We start from the raw sequence: 16621 nt of genomic DNA, 5'->3' as shown, positions 1-16621 counted from the left end.
TTGTATAACTGATATGGAGCAGTGAACTAATGTACACTAATAAACGTGATTATTCGACTTGAGCTGACCTCTATTAAAATGCAGCAATAGCTAAACAAAAAAGGAGGGAACATGTATAGAAGACTATAAAACTGTTGTACATGGTAGCTCCATTGTGATTGGCATACTGATGGAGCAGAAAATTGTGGACATGTAAGTGGTTATCAGAAGAAGCGCTATAATACTTCTTTGGAGGTTCATCCTTCAGCTGCAGCAGCTAAATTCATGTTGCCACCAGCATGAGGAAAGAAAGGTAAGGATCCATGGGTGGCCAGTTCCATGTTTATATGCTATGTATACCCAGTAGTGTATGTGACCAGTGCTGAACTACAGGATATTCATGAACTGCTCTCATAAATGTATACAACACTGCTATAGTAATTCATGTAACATTACCACCACAAACTTGTACAGTATATTAAGCCACAGGCAGGGAGGAGTACCCAAAATTCAATACATATCTACATTCGGGTGACACAGATACGTCTGTGTCTCTATTTGTTATCCTCTTAGGTGTCGTTTTTTGTTTTGTGTGTTATGTAGTCAGCTGCACCGTGTACCTTTTGGTATCCTTACCGACAGGGTGGTATACACTGCGCATATTGGGATATCCTTTCTGTCCATGCCCAACTTAGTCCACCAATATATTTATTACCAGCCCACACATTGTAGGGCGAACTAGGAGTTGCCAGTGAGGTTCGAGGGCGGGGGGTCTCCACCTTTAGGAGTCGCCCCTGGGCACAGGGCCTAGCTTTAGTATTATTATTAGGGTCATCTATTCCCCAATTCATCATTTTGGTGGACATCTTTGTGCATGGACACTATAGGACTTATTGTGTGTTGTATGAATACTAATAAAGATTATTTACTATTATGGGTTATACTGTAGCTGGACTTGTGACATGCTTCCTTACCCTGAACCCTGACATTGTGAAGGTTCTCAGGGCTGTCCTATAACAATGCCAGTGTAAGTGGACTCACCTTTTTGAATGGTCAAAGATAGAGACTTAAGGGCCATTTACAAGGGCCTACGATTGAGTGAATGATCACATTTATGAATGCTTGTTCCCCAACCACTGCCCCATGTAAATATGGTCAGCAATCAACCAATAATATGACTCAACCACAGTGTCTCTTGGTCAGCAATGATGCATAAATATTGGGCAGCCGGTACTACAATCAGATTAACAGAAATTGGTTTGCCTTATTAATACTTAGCTTTTAATAATAAACAATATTTTAAAATAATGGCCCAAAATGATATAATTGTTAACAAAAATAATACTAAAGTTCAACATATGATGCCAATATATTATTTTGGTCCATTTTTTTAAAAATATTGTCTATTATTAAAAGTTAAGTATTAATAAGGCAAATCTATTTCTGTGAATCTGACAGCAATCAACCAACAAACAAGCAATTGCTCTTTTGTCATTGATTACAATTTATATTCCGGCATGAAAATCATTGGTTGTGGAATGCACGTCGCCCGTGTGAACCGGGATATGCTACCAACAATCACGAAAAATTGTATAAATGAACATTTATGACTTGCTGCTTGAAAGGTCCATTATTTTCCATGCATATCTATACGCTTAAATTAATGCTATTTTTAGTTCTCTGGAGAAAAAGAAGCACACAGAGAGCAAAGTGGAACAGAGTCATTAGAGTCAAAAGTAGATCATGTCCCTCCAAAAATGGGAAACTTGGGAGGTATGGTCAAGCTGACTGTGTAAAATGTTATACAGAGGCACGGCGTACAGGAGCAGGTGTCCTTTAGGCATATGTTTGGCTGCGATACATTGGGTTCTTGTATTGAAAAACACAGTTGACTGTACTTTTCAATACAACTGTATACAAGAAAGAAAAGATATGAGTGATACACATTTTATTTTTATATAACAGTCAATGGTAGATGATTCCCTCATTGCTATTCAGCCCCAGATTCCTGAAGTTCCCTCATTGCAGTCTAACATCCAGCTCTAAAAAGGTAAAATGTATTTTAACACAAGGGAAAAAAAAAATCTTATCTTTCTCAAAGTGTTCCCAAATAAAATAGAGTAGCCGCATTCTGTAGGTTTCTGTGAAACGAGCTAAACTCAGCAGCAGACTGGCACCAGAATATAAACAGAACATGTGCCAAATGTGCTTGTTCTCAGCGTTCTCTGCCTTATCTGTTCAATGCCTGTTAAACGTCTGTGCACCCAGTACTGTAATTGTGTAAACAGGAAATTTGCAGGATTTCTTTGGCTGTCACAAAACCAGACCTGTCATAAGATGCAGACACTACTTTTAGCTGGCCACCGATAAATTGCCTACATCTGGAGACTGTATCAGCTTCCTTTACTAATAACATGAACATGAATATTATGTGTGGTGAGGTCATACATGTCCAGATACCTGAACTGATCACTAAAATAGGAGGACCCTATCATCATTCTTAGCAGAGGAAGGTAGCTACATACAGTTGCAAGAAAAAGTATGTGAATCCTTTGGAATGATATGGATTTCTGCACAAATTGGTCATAAAATGTGATCTGATCTTTATCTAAGTCACAACAATAGACAATCACAGTCTGCTTAAACTAATAACACACAAAGAATTAAATGTTACCATGTTTTATTGAACACACCATGTAAACATTCACAGTGCAGGTGGAAAAAATATGTGAACCCCTAGACCAGTGGTCGGCAAAGTGCGGCTCACGAGCCACAAGCGGCTCTTTAGACCCTTCTATGCGGCTCTTTGGTGCGGGCTCCCACGGCGACCCATCCTGCACACTACAGAGGAATCTTGCCTATGGGACGCATTTGCGTTCCACAAAGCAAGAGAGGACGTGTTCGCAAACTAGTATTAGCGCACGCGCATCATGACAGTGGCAGTACGCACCTCCTTCCAGAGTAGACGTCGGATCGAGGAGGAAGTGACGAGGGGTATTGAAAACTTCCCGGGCAGTGAAATCTGCCAGAGACAGAACACTGCTGCATGCGGGCGCTTTCTTTGAACGTGACTACAAGTCAGTGTACCTCCTTCTACCTGCTTTCAGAGTCAGTGTAACTCCTTCTACCTCCTTCTACAGGCGACTCAATTATTTGGCTTCAGCATTTACTTGGCATGTGTTTAAACAGCAAAAGTAATGTCTGCAGACAAGTTTAATAAAAGTAACAAATGATAAAGATAAAATGAAATAATAATCAAGATCCAAATAAAAGAAAGTACATGTAAAAGTATGTAAAAACACACTCTGGGCTCATGCCCACGAATGTAAGGGTGTTGTGCCTGTGCTGCGGACTGCAAATAGCGGTCCGCAATGCACGGACACAGACCATGGGGCAGCTGCATGAGGATTGCGGACCCATTCACTTGAATTGGGTTCGCGATCCGCATCCGACTGCCCGCACTGCAAAAAAGTAGTGCATGCTGAAGTGAATGGGTCCATGATGGGGTCTGCACACGGCTGCACTTTTTTGCGGTGCAGAGGCACAGCAAGAAGCACCACGGAAGCACTCTGTAGCACTCATATCCCGGATCCTGGACCCATTGAAGTGAATGGATCCATGATGCGGGCTGCACACGGCCGTGTTCTGTGGACATTAGTAGTCATGCACGGGTTCCAGTCAGCGTGGCTGTGACAGGTATGTTTGGAACTACTTTAGTTCGCCTGTCATATCTGTATGTTGTATTTGTTCCCCCATTCCTTGCAGCTTGGCCAGTGAGACTCCTATTCCTCCGTGTCCAGAAGGAACAGGTAGTCTTACCCTACTCCTAGTTCAGGGACCAGTCGGAGGGTGAGTAGGGATCCGAGGTTCCTGAGCATGGGCCCGCCTACCTTCAAGGTCGTTCCATGCAGCTAGGAGTTAGGGACGGATTAGGGATGTATTAGGAGGTGACCTGCTCCCTAATTCTGTTGTCCTGGCCGAGCAGCCATTAACATCTTCTGGCATCGCACGGCTGAGGATTTTCTCCATCCTCAGCCGTGACACGAGCATGCCGAATTTGAGCTCGCTGAGCTGCCACCATATGTTCCTTTACCAGCGGCAACACAGTTTTCATACGTTCCTGCATCTGGGTAACATATTCAATAACGGTTTTATATGGTGTGGGTTGTTGCTCCCACGCTTCTTTGGCTATATCTAACAGACCACATGGATGTCTGCCATATAGAAGTTCCAAGAACCGAGTAGAGGCCTGGGGCACTTCTCGCACTGCAAACATAATATAGGGCAGAAGGAGGTCCCAGTCCTTCCCATCAGCCTCATCAAGTCCATAGGCGGTCTGTTAGCTTTTAGAGGGGCCTGAGTCCTCCAGCTCAGCTCAAATCTCAAATCCCAGCACAGCCCTCAGTTCACAGCACACAGACTCCTGAGCTCCACTGGCAGAGGTAATCCGCTCCACCTGGCAGTGCTGGCTGGTTTTTATGCCCAGCAAAACCCGGCTTGGAACATGGGGAGTGGTCACCCACCCAGCACTTTGACTACTCCCAGTAAGAGCCGTCCTGGATCAGCTATTATAGCCATACTAAGTATCAAGGTGTCAAACAGCAACTGCTGCTGACACATAAACACCGGCTCTTACTCCACCGAGGCCAGGAACCTCGGTGACACATACCTTCCATCCATGATGATTCCTTGTACCTTCTTACATATCTTATTTTCATTTTTTACATCAGTCATGTCATAACCCCTTTAAGGCTGCTTTCACACTAGCGTTCGGGTGTCCGCTCGTGAGCTCCGTTTGAAGGGGCTCACGAGCGGACCCGAACGCAGCCGTCCAGCCCTGATGCAGTCTGAATGGAGCGGATCCGCTCAGACTGCATCAGTCTGGCGGCGTTCAGCCTCCGCTCCGCTCGCCTCCGCACGGACAGGCGGACAGCTGAACGCTGCTTGCAGCGTTCGGGTGTCCGCCTGGCCGTGCGGAGGCGTGCGGATCCGTCCAGACTTACAATTTAAGTCAATGGGGACGGATCCGTTTGAAGATGCCACAATATGGCTCAATCTTCAAGCGGATCCGTCCCCCATTGACTTTACATTGAAAGTCTGGACAGATCCGTCCGAGGCTATTTTCACACTTAGCTTTTTTTTGCCAATATAATGCAGACGGATCCGTTCTGAACGGAGCCTCCGTCTGCATTATTACGATCAGATCCGTTCAGAACGGATCCGATCGAACGCTAGTGTGAAAGTAGCCTAAGTGTTTGCATATAGATACAGTATCTTATATAACATATGTGTTAAGCATCCATGGCACAAATTGTCTGTATGTATCACAGGTCATTGTAAAATCCAGTCCACTGCGCATATTGCATGGCCGCATAAAAACAGAACAAGCGATGAAGACAAAACAAGACTTACATTTGCGTAATACTCCATTACTAGAAGGTATTCCAGACGCCCATCTGAAGTCACTCTCTCGTCAGCCACAATGAAATGGGCTATGTTATCATGCTCCAGTAAAGGAGTGCGGTAAATACTCCTTTCATTGATGAAGTTCTGACGGTTGTTGAACGAGAAGACTTTCACTGCCACAGGACGCTCGTCTAACGATCCTTTGTACACTGAGCCATATCGGCCTCGGCCAATGAGCTACATTAAAGAGAGAAGGAAATTGTTATGACTTTTAGGATTCATTGTCTAGTAATTCCCACTCTAAGCAATGTTTCTAATGTGACTCATGAATTACTAGGATTAATCGGATAAATAAAATGAAATAAAATATATTGAATCAAAAATGCATAAGCTCTGTGTGTCAGCCAGGGCCGGCGTTAGTGGGGGGGTGAGGGCGGGGGAGTTGGGGGCAAACAGGGCAATTGCCCAGAGTCCCATCCCTAAATGGGGCTGCCCAGACAGATGTGTAAGAGAACCTGAGAAGAGCACAGACAGCACAGCAAGCAGCGCTGGTCCCTGGTCTCCCGCCCACTGTAGCCCGCAGGGTCCTGTGAGGAGCTGGGTGCTGCATCCTTAGCACCGGCTCCACAGCAGTCAGACAGACCTTGGCCCAGCGGAGGCCCTGTGCTGTGAATGTAATGGCCTCCTCTGCTCTGAGTTCAGAAAGTCACCCTCTAATGAACTGACATATTTGCTGCCAGCCCCTCTCTCCTCTCTCTGTGCTGCAATAAATGACAAGGGGCTGCTTGTTGGCTGATGTTCTGTGATAGGTGCAGCTGGACAGTCCAGACCCTGCAGAGAATATGCAGGACCTGTCCTCTGCACCCTCCCACTGTAGCTGTTTTTATTTTTATTTATTATTTGCTGCCTGGAACACAGTTGTCTAAATATAATGTGATATATCTCATATCTATCATCTATCTATCTATCTATCTATCTATCTATCTATCTCCCTTCTATCATCTATCTATCTCATATCTATCTATTATCTGTCTATCTTCTATCTATTAGCTATGTTCTATCTATCTATCTATCTATCTATCTATCTATCTATCTATCTATCTATCATCTATCTCATATCTATCTATCTGTCATCATATATCTATCTCATATCTATCTATCTATCTATCTATCTATCTATCTATCATTCTATCTTTCTATCTAATATCTTTCTATCTATCAAATTTCTATCTATCTATATATTTATCTATCTCTCTCATTTCTATCTATCTACCTATCTCATATCTATCTATCTATCTATCTATCTATCTATCTCATATATACAGTGGGATGCAAAAGTTTGGGCAACCTTGTTAATCGTCATGATTTTCCTGTATAAATCGTTGGTTGTTACGATAAAAAGTCAGTTAAATATATCGTATAGGAGACACACACAGTGATATTTGAGAAGTGAAATGAAGTTTATTGGATTTACAGAAAGTGTGCTATAATTGTTTAAACAAAATTAGGCAGGTGCATAAATTTGGGCACCACAAAAAAGAAATGAAATCTATATTTAGTAGATCCTCCTTTTGCAGAAATTACAGCCTCTAAACGCTTCCTGCAGGTTCCAATGAGAGTCTGGATTCTGGTTGAAGGTATTTTGGACCATTCCTCTTTACAAAACATCTTTAGTTCATTCAGGTTTGATGGCTTCCGAGCATGGACAGCTTTCTTTAAGTCACACCACAGATTTTCAATTATATTCAGGTCTGGGGACTGAGATGGCCATTCCAGAACGTTGTACTTGTTCCTCTGCATAAATGCCGTAGTGGATTTTGAGCAGTGTTTAGGGTCGTTGTTTTGTTGAAAGATCCAGCCCCGGCGCAGCCTCAGCTTTGTCACCGATTCCTGGACATTGGTCTCCAGAATCTGCAGATACTGAGTGGAATCCATGCGTCCCTCAACTTTGACAAGATTCCCAGTCCCTGCACTGGCCACACAGCCCCACAGCATGATGGAACCACCACCATATTTTACTGTAGGTAGCAGGTGTTTTTCTTGGAATGCTGTGTTCTTTTTCCTCCATGCATAACACGCCTTGTTATGGCCAAATAACTCCATTTTAGTTTCATCAGTCCACAGCACCTTATTCCAAAATGAAGCTGGCTTGTCCAAATGTGCTTTAGCCCACCTCAAGCGGCACTTTTTGTGCTGTGGGCTTAGAAAAGGCTTCCTCTTCATCACTCTCGCATACAGCATCTCCTTGTGTAAAGTGCGCCGAATGGTTGAACGATGCACAGTGACTCCATCTGCAGCAAGATGATGTTGTAGGTCTTTGGTGCTGGTCTGTGGGTTGACTCTGACTGTTCTCACTATTCGTCGCTTCTGTCTATCCGAGATTTTTCTTGGTCTGCCACTTCGAGCCTTAACTTGAACTGAGCCTGTGGTCTTCCATTTCCTCAATATGTTCCTAACTGTGGAAACAGACAGCTGAAATCTCTGAGACCGCTTTCTGTATCCTTCCCCTAAACCATGATGGTGAACAATCTTTGTCTTCAGGTCATTTGAGAGTTGTGTTGAGACCCCCATGTTGCTACTCTTCATAGAAAATTAAAAGAGGAGGGAAACTTACAATTGACCCCCTTAAATACTCTTTCTCATAATTGGATTCACCTGTGTATGTAGGTCAGGGGTCACAGCTTACCAAGCCAATTTGAGTTCCAATAATTAGTTGTAAAGGTTTTGGAATCAATAAAATGACAACAGTGCCCAAATTTATGCACCTGCCTAATTTTGTTTAAACAATTATAGCACACTTTCTGCAAATCCAATAAACTTCATTTCACTTCTCAGATATCACTGTGTGTGTCTCCTATATGATATATTTAACTGACATTTTTTATCGTAACAACCAATGATTTATACTGGAAAATCATGACGATTAACAAGGTTACCCAAACTTTTGCATCCCACTTGAATCTATCTATCCAGCTATCTATCTATCTATCTATCTATCTATCTATCTATCTATCAAATCAATCAAATCAAAAAAGCTTTATTGGCAGGTCTAAAATTATACATTAGTATTACCAAAGCATGTGGGAAATAGAGGGTTGAGAAATGGGGACACCCCCGGGGTCGGTGTATAGGAGTCCGTGACGTATCATGAGGGGGCGGGGGCGGTTTCTGATACCAACTTTTGTGAGGTGGTATGAGGTGACTTTCTGGTTGGGCTGGGTTTCAGTAAGGTGATTTTAGGGCTTTGCCTTGCCTGGGATACCTTGGTGTAGCAAGGCTTTATAGTGATGGGAGCCTTCACTACTACCATGAATGATAGCGCCCTCTTCTGGTTTGTAAAGTGTAGAGGGAATCTGCCCAGCTCCCCTCGACAGGCACTGTTAGAGGTACTCTGATGGACCTGTAGGAATATTTCTGTTGGGCTGGAATCTCATCTTGACCAGTGGGTGTACGTGTAAGGGCCCCAGACTTCACTGCCATACAGGAGGATTGGTGCAATGACTGAGTTAAAGATATTAAGCCAGACCCTCACAGGTGCTTTAAGGTGGTAAAGTCGTCTTCTGATGTTGTAGAAGGTCTTGCATGCTTTGTCTTTCAGCTCCTCAATGGCTGATTTGAAGCTCTCAGTTTGGTCAATTATCAGGCCCAGGTAGATATACCTGTTGGTGGCTGTAAGAGGGCGATTCTGTAGCTTGAAGGTAGTAGGGGGCCTGGCTAACTTTGTTTTCCTTCTCTGGAACACCATAGTGTTGGTCTTTTTTTAATTGATGGGAAGGGCCCATGTGGTGCTGAATTTCTCTATCTATCTATCTATCTATCTATCTATCTATCTATCTATCTATTATCTATCTCCTATCTATCTGTCTGTCTATATATCTATCTAAAATTATGGAAGAAAGGCAGCATACAGAGATGCCATTGAGCATTTGGGTAAATAAAGAAATCCACTTTTTTTCATTTTTACTTGCATTTTTTTAATGTTTTTTTTAATATCTCTTTCTATTCTTTATTTACTTTTTTTTACTTTGAATGCAGAGCGCATTATCTACATTATCTACATGTCCCTGCTGTCTCTATATACAGAGCACTGGTAACAGTGACTATTTTCAGGTGTTTTCTGATTATTTAAGGCTACTTTCACATTAGCGTTTTCATTTCCGCTATTGAGATCCATCATGGGATATAGTAGGGAAAAACGCTTCAGTTTTGTCAATGGGGACAAAACTGAACAAAATGGAATGCACCAAAATGTATTCCGTTCCGTTTGGTTGCGCTCACGTCGCGGACAGAATAACACTGCAAGCAGCGTTTTTTTGTCCGCGATGTGGTGCGGAGAAAGATGGATCTGTCCTGACTCAAAATGTAAGTCAGTGGGGATGGATCCGTTTTCTCTGACACTATAGAAAACGGATCCGTCCCCCATTGACTTTCAATGGTGTTCATGAGGGATCCGTCATGGCTATGTTAAAGATAATACAACCGGATCCGTTCATAATGGATGCAGATGGTTGTATTATCAGAACGGAAGCGTTTTTGCTGATCCATGATGGTAAGATGGTCAAAAATACAGAACAGGAGGAAATCTTTCCATTATACCTTATGTCTGAGTAGCCTTCACTACAGGTTTGGGCTCACAATAACTGATGGAAATAGCTGACCAAATAACTGAAGTGTGAACTGAGCCTTACCTGCTGACACTGGCTCTCGGCTCTGGTGCTCTCTGACCTCTGCTTAGGTCCCTGGATGTCATCATCCATTTTGACACTGCCTGCAACCAATCGTGGGCCATGGCTGTGACTTCTCCCCTTGTGTCAAGTGAATAAATGTTACTGTTGATACAGTACTTCAGAATTTGGGGCCCTGCTTTTAATTTTTTTTTGTCTAAAACCGGCCCTGGCATCAGCAGTGCATATACCTAGTAGTACAGAAATTGTTTCCTGGTGAACAGAATCAGTGTCACTGTACATGAGGGAAAAAAGCATATGCCAACCATTTTATATAGACTAAGGGGTACATTTATTAAGACGCCGGTCTTAGTAAAGGCCCATAGCTGGAAGTGGATCTGCCGAAGATATGAAGAGGCACCAGCTTCTCCATAACTTTGGCACATCCAGTGACAGTTCTGAATGTAAGCCAGCTTCCACAATGTCTTAAATTTAGACCATTTTCTACACCTAAAACAAGTGTAGAAAATAGTGAATGAGACGGGCTTGCCACTCTTTCCCCTTCCCCGTCCATGCCACACCCACTTTTTAGACCTGGCGTGAGCGGGGAAAAGTCACAGATTGTGGCACAACTAATCATTGGGCCGCAATCTGCGCCTGAAATATGCCTAATATAGGCGTATTTTAGGTTCATAAATGACCCTCTAAGTTCTTCTATCAGGGACCACTAGGGCCCGCACAAATCAAGAGACCCTATTATTCCCTGTTTGAATGGAGTGGTGGTCACTCTATGGAACTAGCTCTGGAGATAGCCAAGCTTTTGTACTCAGCTGCCTATGGAAGTCCTGTTATAGACTATTGAGTAACAAAATGGATACTTGCTTGTTGAGAACTATACTGTAGTTAAAATGGCGGTCAGGTACCCAGCCAATGCCTAAAACAAGAATCTTGCTCTTTGCTTTATCATGTGTCACAAGACGGTTTACGTTCAGCTCAAGCAAGCAGCTTCAAAGAAAAAAGAAGTAACGGCTTCACCCACCAGCAAGGGGGGTCCTCTTGTCATTGATGTGACAGAAAATACAGAGTTTATGGCCAATAGAAAAGATACACGCCACCTTACACCCCCCACTCCTTTCCATCCTATATACTGTCTGCTGTTCTCCAAATAAACCAGAGATCCTGTTATAACCCAGCTGTGTGTTGTCTCAGTATTTATCTCTCAGTATACAGAGAGTGCAGAATTATTAGGCAAATTAGTATTTTGACCACATCATCCTCTTTATGCATGTTGTCTTACTCCAAGCTGTATAGGCTCGAAAGCCTACTACCAATTAAGCATATTAGGTGATGTGCATCTCTGCAATGAGAAGGGGTGTGGTCTAATGACATCAACACCCTATATCAGGTGTGCATAATTATTAGGCAACTTCCTTTCCTTTGGCAAAATGGGTCAAAAGAAGGACTTGACAGGCTCAGAAAAGGCAAAAATAGTGAGATATCTTGCAGATTGCAGCACTCTTAAAATTGCAAAGCTTCTGAAGCGTGATCATCGAACAATCAAGCGTTTCATTCAAAATAGTCAACAGGGTCGCAAGAAGCGTGTGGAAAAACCAAGGCGCAAAATAACTGCCCATGAACTGAGAAAAGTCAAGCGTGCAGCTGCCAAGATGCCACTTGCCACCAGTTTGGCCATATTTCGGAGCTGCAACATCACTGGAGTGCCCAAAAGCACAAGGTGTGCAATACTCAGAGACATGGCCAAGGTAAGAAAGGCTGAAAGACGACCACCACTGAACAAGACACAAAAGCTGAAACGTCAAGACTGGTCCAAGAAATATCTCAAGACTGATTTTTCTAAGGTTTTATGGACTGATGAAATGAGAGTGAGTCTTGATGGGCCAGATGGATGGGCCCGTGGCTGGATTGGTAAAGGGCAGAGAGCTCCAGTCCGACTCAGACGCCAGCAAGGTGGAGGTGGAGTACTGGTTTGGGCTGGTATCATCAAAGATGAGCTTGTGGGGCCTTTTCGGGTTGAGGATGGAGTCAAGCTCAACTCCCAGTCCTTCTGCCAGTTTCTGGAAGACACCTTCTTCAAGCAGTGGTACAGGAAGAAGTCTGCATCCTTCAAGAAAAACATGATTTTCATGCAGGACAATGCTCCATCACACGCGTCCAAGTACTCCACAGGGTGGCTGGCAAGAAAGGGTATAAAAGAAGAAAATCTAATGACATGGCCTCCTTGTTCACCTGATCTGAACCCCATTGAGAACCTGTGGTCCATCATCAAATGTGAGATTTACAAGGAGGGAAAACAGTACACCTCTCTGAACAGTGTCTGGGAGGCTGTGGTTGCTGCTGCACGCAATGTTGATGGTGAACAGATCAAAACACTGACAGAATCCATGGATGGCAGGCTTTTGAGTGTCCTTGCAAAGAAAGGTGGCTATATTGGTCACTGATTTGTTTTTGTTTTGTTCTTGAATGTCAGAAATGTATATTTGTGAATGTTGAGATGTTATATTGGTTTCACTGGTAAAAATAAATAATTGAAATGGGTATATATTTGTTTTTTGTTAAGTTGCCTAATAATAGCTAAAACTAAAAACAAACTAAAAACTACTTCCAAAAATATTCAGCTTTGATAATAATGAGTTTTTTGGGTTCATTGAGAACATGGTTGTTGTTCAATAATAAAATTAATCCTCAAAAATACAACTTGCCTAATAATTCTGCACTCCCTGTACGTATACTTTAACATTAATTCATTTGGAGCAGTACATCAACCGAACTGGCAGCTTGACCAGAACCAGAACAAATTTGGTGCCCAACGTGGGGCTCGAGGATTGGACTCTCTGTTCCCGTACCACCAGAGACTAGACAAGGAGAGGCGTACTAACGGACACAGGGATCGCGACCCGTAATACGAGGTAGGAAAATTGAGTCATCTTGCCTATAAAGTGTCTCCTGGTGTAGCCTCTTGGTGTTCGTCTGAGGGAGGGGTGCGGCAGCAGTCTGGGACGTCCTCGAGGGCATGAAAGTAAGAACCCTATATGTTTTTTAAAGTCTTGATGTACTGTGTTGTGCCTATAAGTTGTGAAGACCCTGTTGACAAGTATCACTGACTGAGACACGTAGTTCTCCTATGTGCCTGTATCGGAATTCAGCCTGGCGTCTGACTCAAATCTCCATAAAGGGAACGATCACAGAAGGGGGAGAACGGTCCACGGTAGCCCAGAGTGTGCTGACCGGGACTCAAAGGTCTTCACGTCCAGTGATTACTCTATACAGAGGCCTTTAGACGGCTCCAGTAGGTGAGAGGGACGATGGGACAGTACGCAAGGGTTCTTCCTTGATGTATTGTGGTTTATTGTTTTTAATGTGCTACTCTTTGTAACGGAAACACAGACTGATAGAAACCCAAAAGGTCTTCTAAAGTGCCTGTGTCAATCGGTCACCCTGGTGTTGTGACCGAGAGACGACAGAAGGGAGGAGACCGGCCAGTGTCTACCAAGAGTGTGTGGGACATTAGGCACAACGTGTTATATCAGGTTTCTGTGCTGTCCAGAACAAGGTGAAGGATCCTGAAGATGGCGAATGAGGAAAGTGTCCCGAAGGGCTATTGTTCACCCGAACAGTACGTGGCGGACCGGAGAAGCAAATATCTTCAATTGCTTTTCAATGGCTTTTGTTTCAAGATAACACGATGATTTAAGAAATTTGAGGTAAGAGTTTGAGTGCTAACCCTGCTACATCTGTATAACATACCAAAAGGTGGCACACTGCCCTGTTATGTGGCAGACATTGTTGAATGAGAAAAGAGGGAAGTTAGAGGATGATAAATTGACAGACATGGTCCGTGTGTGGTTGGACTGTAGTAAAGAATTTGAACAGATGGGGGAGAACAAAATTTTGATGAGAAAAGACAGAGATATTTCTGTAAACCTGGTGTTGCATTGATACATGACTTGCCACTGCCCTATAATGGCGCCGGGAAGAAAGCAGGTGGGTGGACCTGCAAAACATGTGGTCAACAGAATCCCTCCTCCCGTGATACGTGCCTTGCCTGTGGGGCTCCCCACCCACAAAACCACACCTTGGTAACTACTCCCTGGCACGTCCTATTACTTACCGTGTTAGCTACAGCGCCATCTTGTCCCCAGCCAACGCCCATGAATGGACCTTTAATATCATTCGGTCCAGACCCTCCGTCACTCCTATGACACCCCTAGTGTCCCGGTGATCTCTATGCTGTACCCGATGATAAACCCGGATGGCACTTTTATGACTCCCCGTTAGATCATGACCCCCCACACCCATAATGGTGGGAGGTCAAACAGAAGCCCCATCAAACGCAGTCTAATGAGGCTGTAGAATCTGTGTCGGGCACAAGGACTCCCACCCTTCCCCAATTGGCACCATGGAACGGGGGTAGTCCTGATGCACAGAACCTAAACACCGCCAGTCTCAGATTACTGCATTGCAAAGAAACATGCAAGATCTAGAGAGGGGCAATTACAAAACCCTTAGAGAAGCACTACCACTTAACCGGCCACAGGGACCTCCAAAAATTGTGTCTTTCACTCCACAACAGTTATTCACTATAGTGAATTTACTGCCTGACCCTGAGACCCACCCAATGCCATTTCACAGGAAATTGGCTCAAGTGCACCAAACCTATGGATGTACGTGGTCTGATTTGCAAAGTATAGTGGAGAATAAGACCAGTGAATACTGCTCACTGATAATTTATTTATTTATTTTATGCACTTATATAGCTCTACTATATTTTTCAGCGCTTTACAGACATTAGCAACCAACTGTCCCCAATGGGGCTCACAATTTAAGTCAGTATGTCTTTGGAGTGTGGGAGGAAACCAAAGTACCCGGAGGAAACCCACACAAACACAGGGAGAACATATAAACTCCATGCAGATGTTGTCCTTGGTCGGATTTGAACCTAGGACCCCAGCGCTGCAAGGCACCAGTGCTAACCACTGAGCCAGAGAGTAATGGACCACATTCCCATCCCTGAGCTGAGGGGTCAGAACTTTGACCCCTGGGATCATGAGTCTCTGGAATACTTTATAGAGAAATGGGCAAAAGCTAAATTAGCAGATCATTCCACCACATTGCAGGATAGCTACGGGGGATAAGTTGACCCAGACCTTTTTTCTTTTCACAAAATGTTAGTTTCTGCTGTGTTAGTTTCTTATCAGAAAGAGGATCTTAAACTGTTTCGCTTCTTGGTCTTTGTGGTTTTCGCTCTAATTATGTGACACCCACGGCTGCCGGATGTCTGACAATAAAATTCTGCACTGATTCATATGAGCAAGGGGATTCGCTGCAAACCATTTTGCACCTCATCCCCGATACTCTCTGGGCCAGAGGACCCCAGGATATCGGATGCCTCAATGTCCCACCAGTCACTGTGACCCTGAAGGACCCCAAAGTCCTACCATACTAAGAGACTGGACCCAGTAGCCAGGGCAGCCCCTTCCTGTGTCAGAGCTGTACATGCTGCCAGTGCCCTGCTGGACACCACTTCTGATATGGTACTAGGCCACCCCCTCACTATCCTAGCACCACATGACATTTCTGCCATTCTCCAACAAATACAACCTAGGCATCTGACTAATCAACGTCACCTATGATGGCAAGGTAGCCTGCTCCTACCTGATAATGTCACTATTCAAAGATGTTACAGCCTCAATCCTGCTGCTCTTCTCCCTCTTCCAAGGGGGGAGTATACTGGAGAATCTGAAGATTTTATTGATCTACAGGAACACTCGAGCTGACACCTCTGAAGTCAGAGGAAAAGCTTTACCTGATCAAGCAACAAAGCAAGCAGCAGTGAAAGAGGAAGAAGAACAGACCTCACAAGTCTTGATGTCTTGATGGCAACAGAGTCCACAACAGACCTAACACAGAAACCAAAAGAGGTCTCCTGGGACCTGCTAGTCCAGTTACAGAAGCAGGCCACACCACAAGAAAAATTGAATTGGCTAAAAGAGTCAGTCTGGACTGTGGACCCAAGAAAAGAGAGTATGTCTGCTCAAAGCTCTCTATCCTCCGATAGCTTCAATAGCTCATGGACCCACCTACCAATCTAAGACCATCATGAATTAACTAATTGACAAAATATGGGTGGCCCCAGGGATAACCCCTGTCCTGGTGAGGCATACTCAGTCTTGCCTCATCTGTGCGCAGTGCAACCTGGCAAGAACTGAGCCTACACCAACCAAATGTCTCCCCAAAGCCCAGTACCCGTTCCAACGGATTCAAATTGACCACATCCAGATGCCAATGTGCCAAGGGTTTCAATATGTGCTAGTAGTGGTAGACTTGTTCTCTGGGTGGCCAGAAGCGTACCCCATCCAAAATCAGACAGCCACAACAATTGCTAAGAAACTAATGCAGGAAACTGTTTGTAAGTTCGGAGTACCTGAGGTCATTGAGAGTGATCAGGGCCCAGCATTCACTGCTAGCTTAAGCCAAGATGTCTGGAAGATGGTAGGGGGGGTCACACTTAGCCTATCACACACCCTACAGACCCCAAAGCAGCTACAAAGTCA

The 16621-nt window shown here is 44.0% G+C and overlaps 1 protein-coding gene across 2 annotated transcripts in view; it reads right to left on the bottom strand.

Annotated features, from left to right (window-relative positions):
* BMPR2 (bone morphogenetic protein receptor type 2) overlaps nt 1-16621 on the bottom strand; it is a 223286-nt gene that overhangs the window by 72235 nt on the left and 134430 nt on the right. For both annotated transcript variants that reach the window (XM_044302643.1, XM_044302644.1), the window contains exon 6: nt 5392-5622. In XM_044302643.1, the coding sequence (XP_044158578.1) occupies nt 5392-5622 (231 nt within the window). The remainder of the gene's footprint in view (nt 1-5391; nt 5623-16621) is intronic.

This window comes from Bufo gargarizans, chromosome 8 (assembly GCF_014858855.1).
Source record: "Bufo gargarizans isolate SCDJY-AF-19 chromosome 8, ASM1485885v1, whole genome shotgun sequence".
Lineage (NCBI taxonomy): Eukaryota > Metazoa > Chordata > Amphibia > Anura > Bufonidae > Bufo > Bufo gargarizans.
Note: the sequence above shows the minus strand (reverse complement) of the source record. Positions and strands in the feature narration are given on the sequence as shown.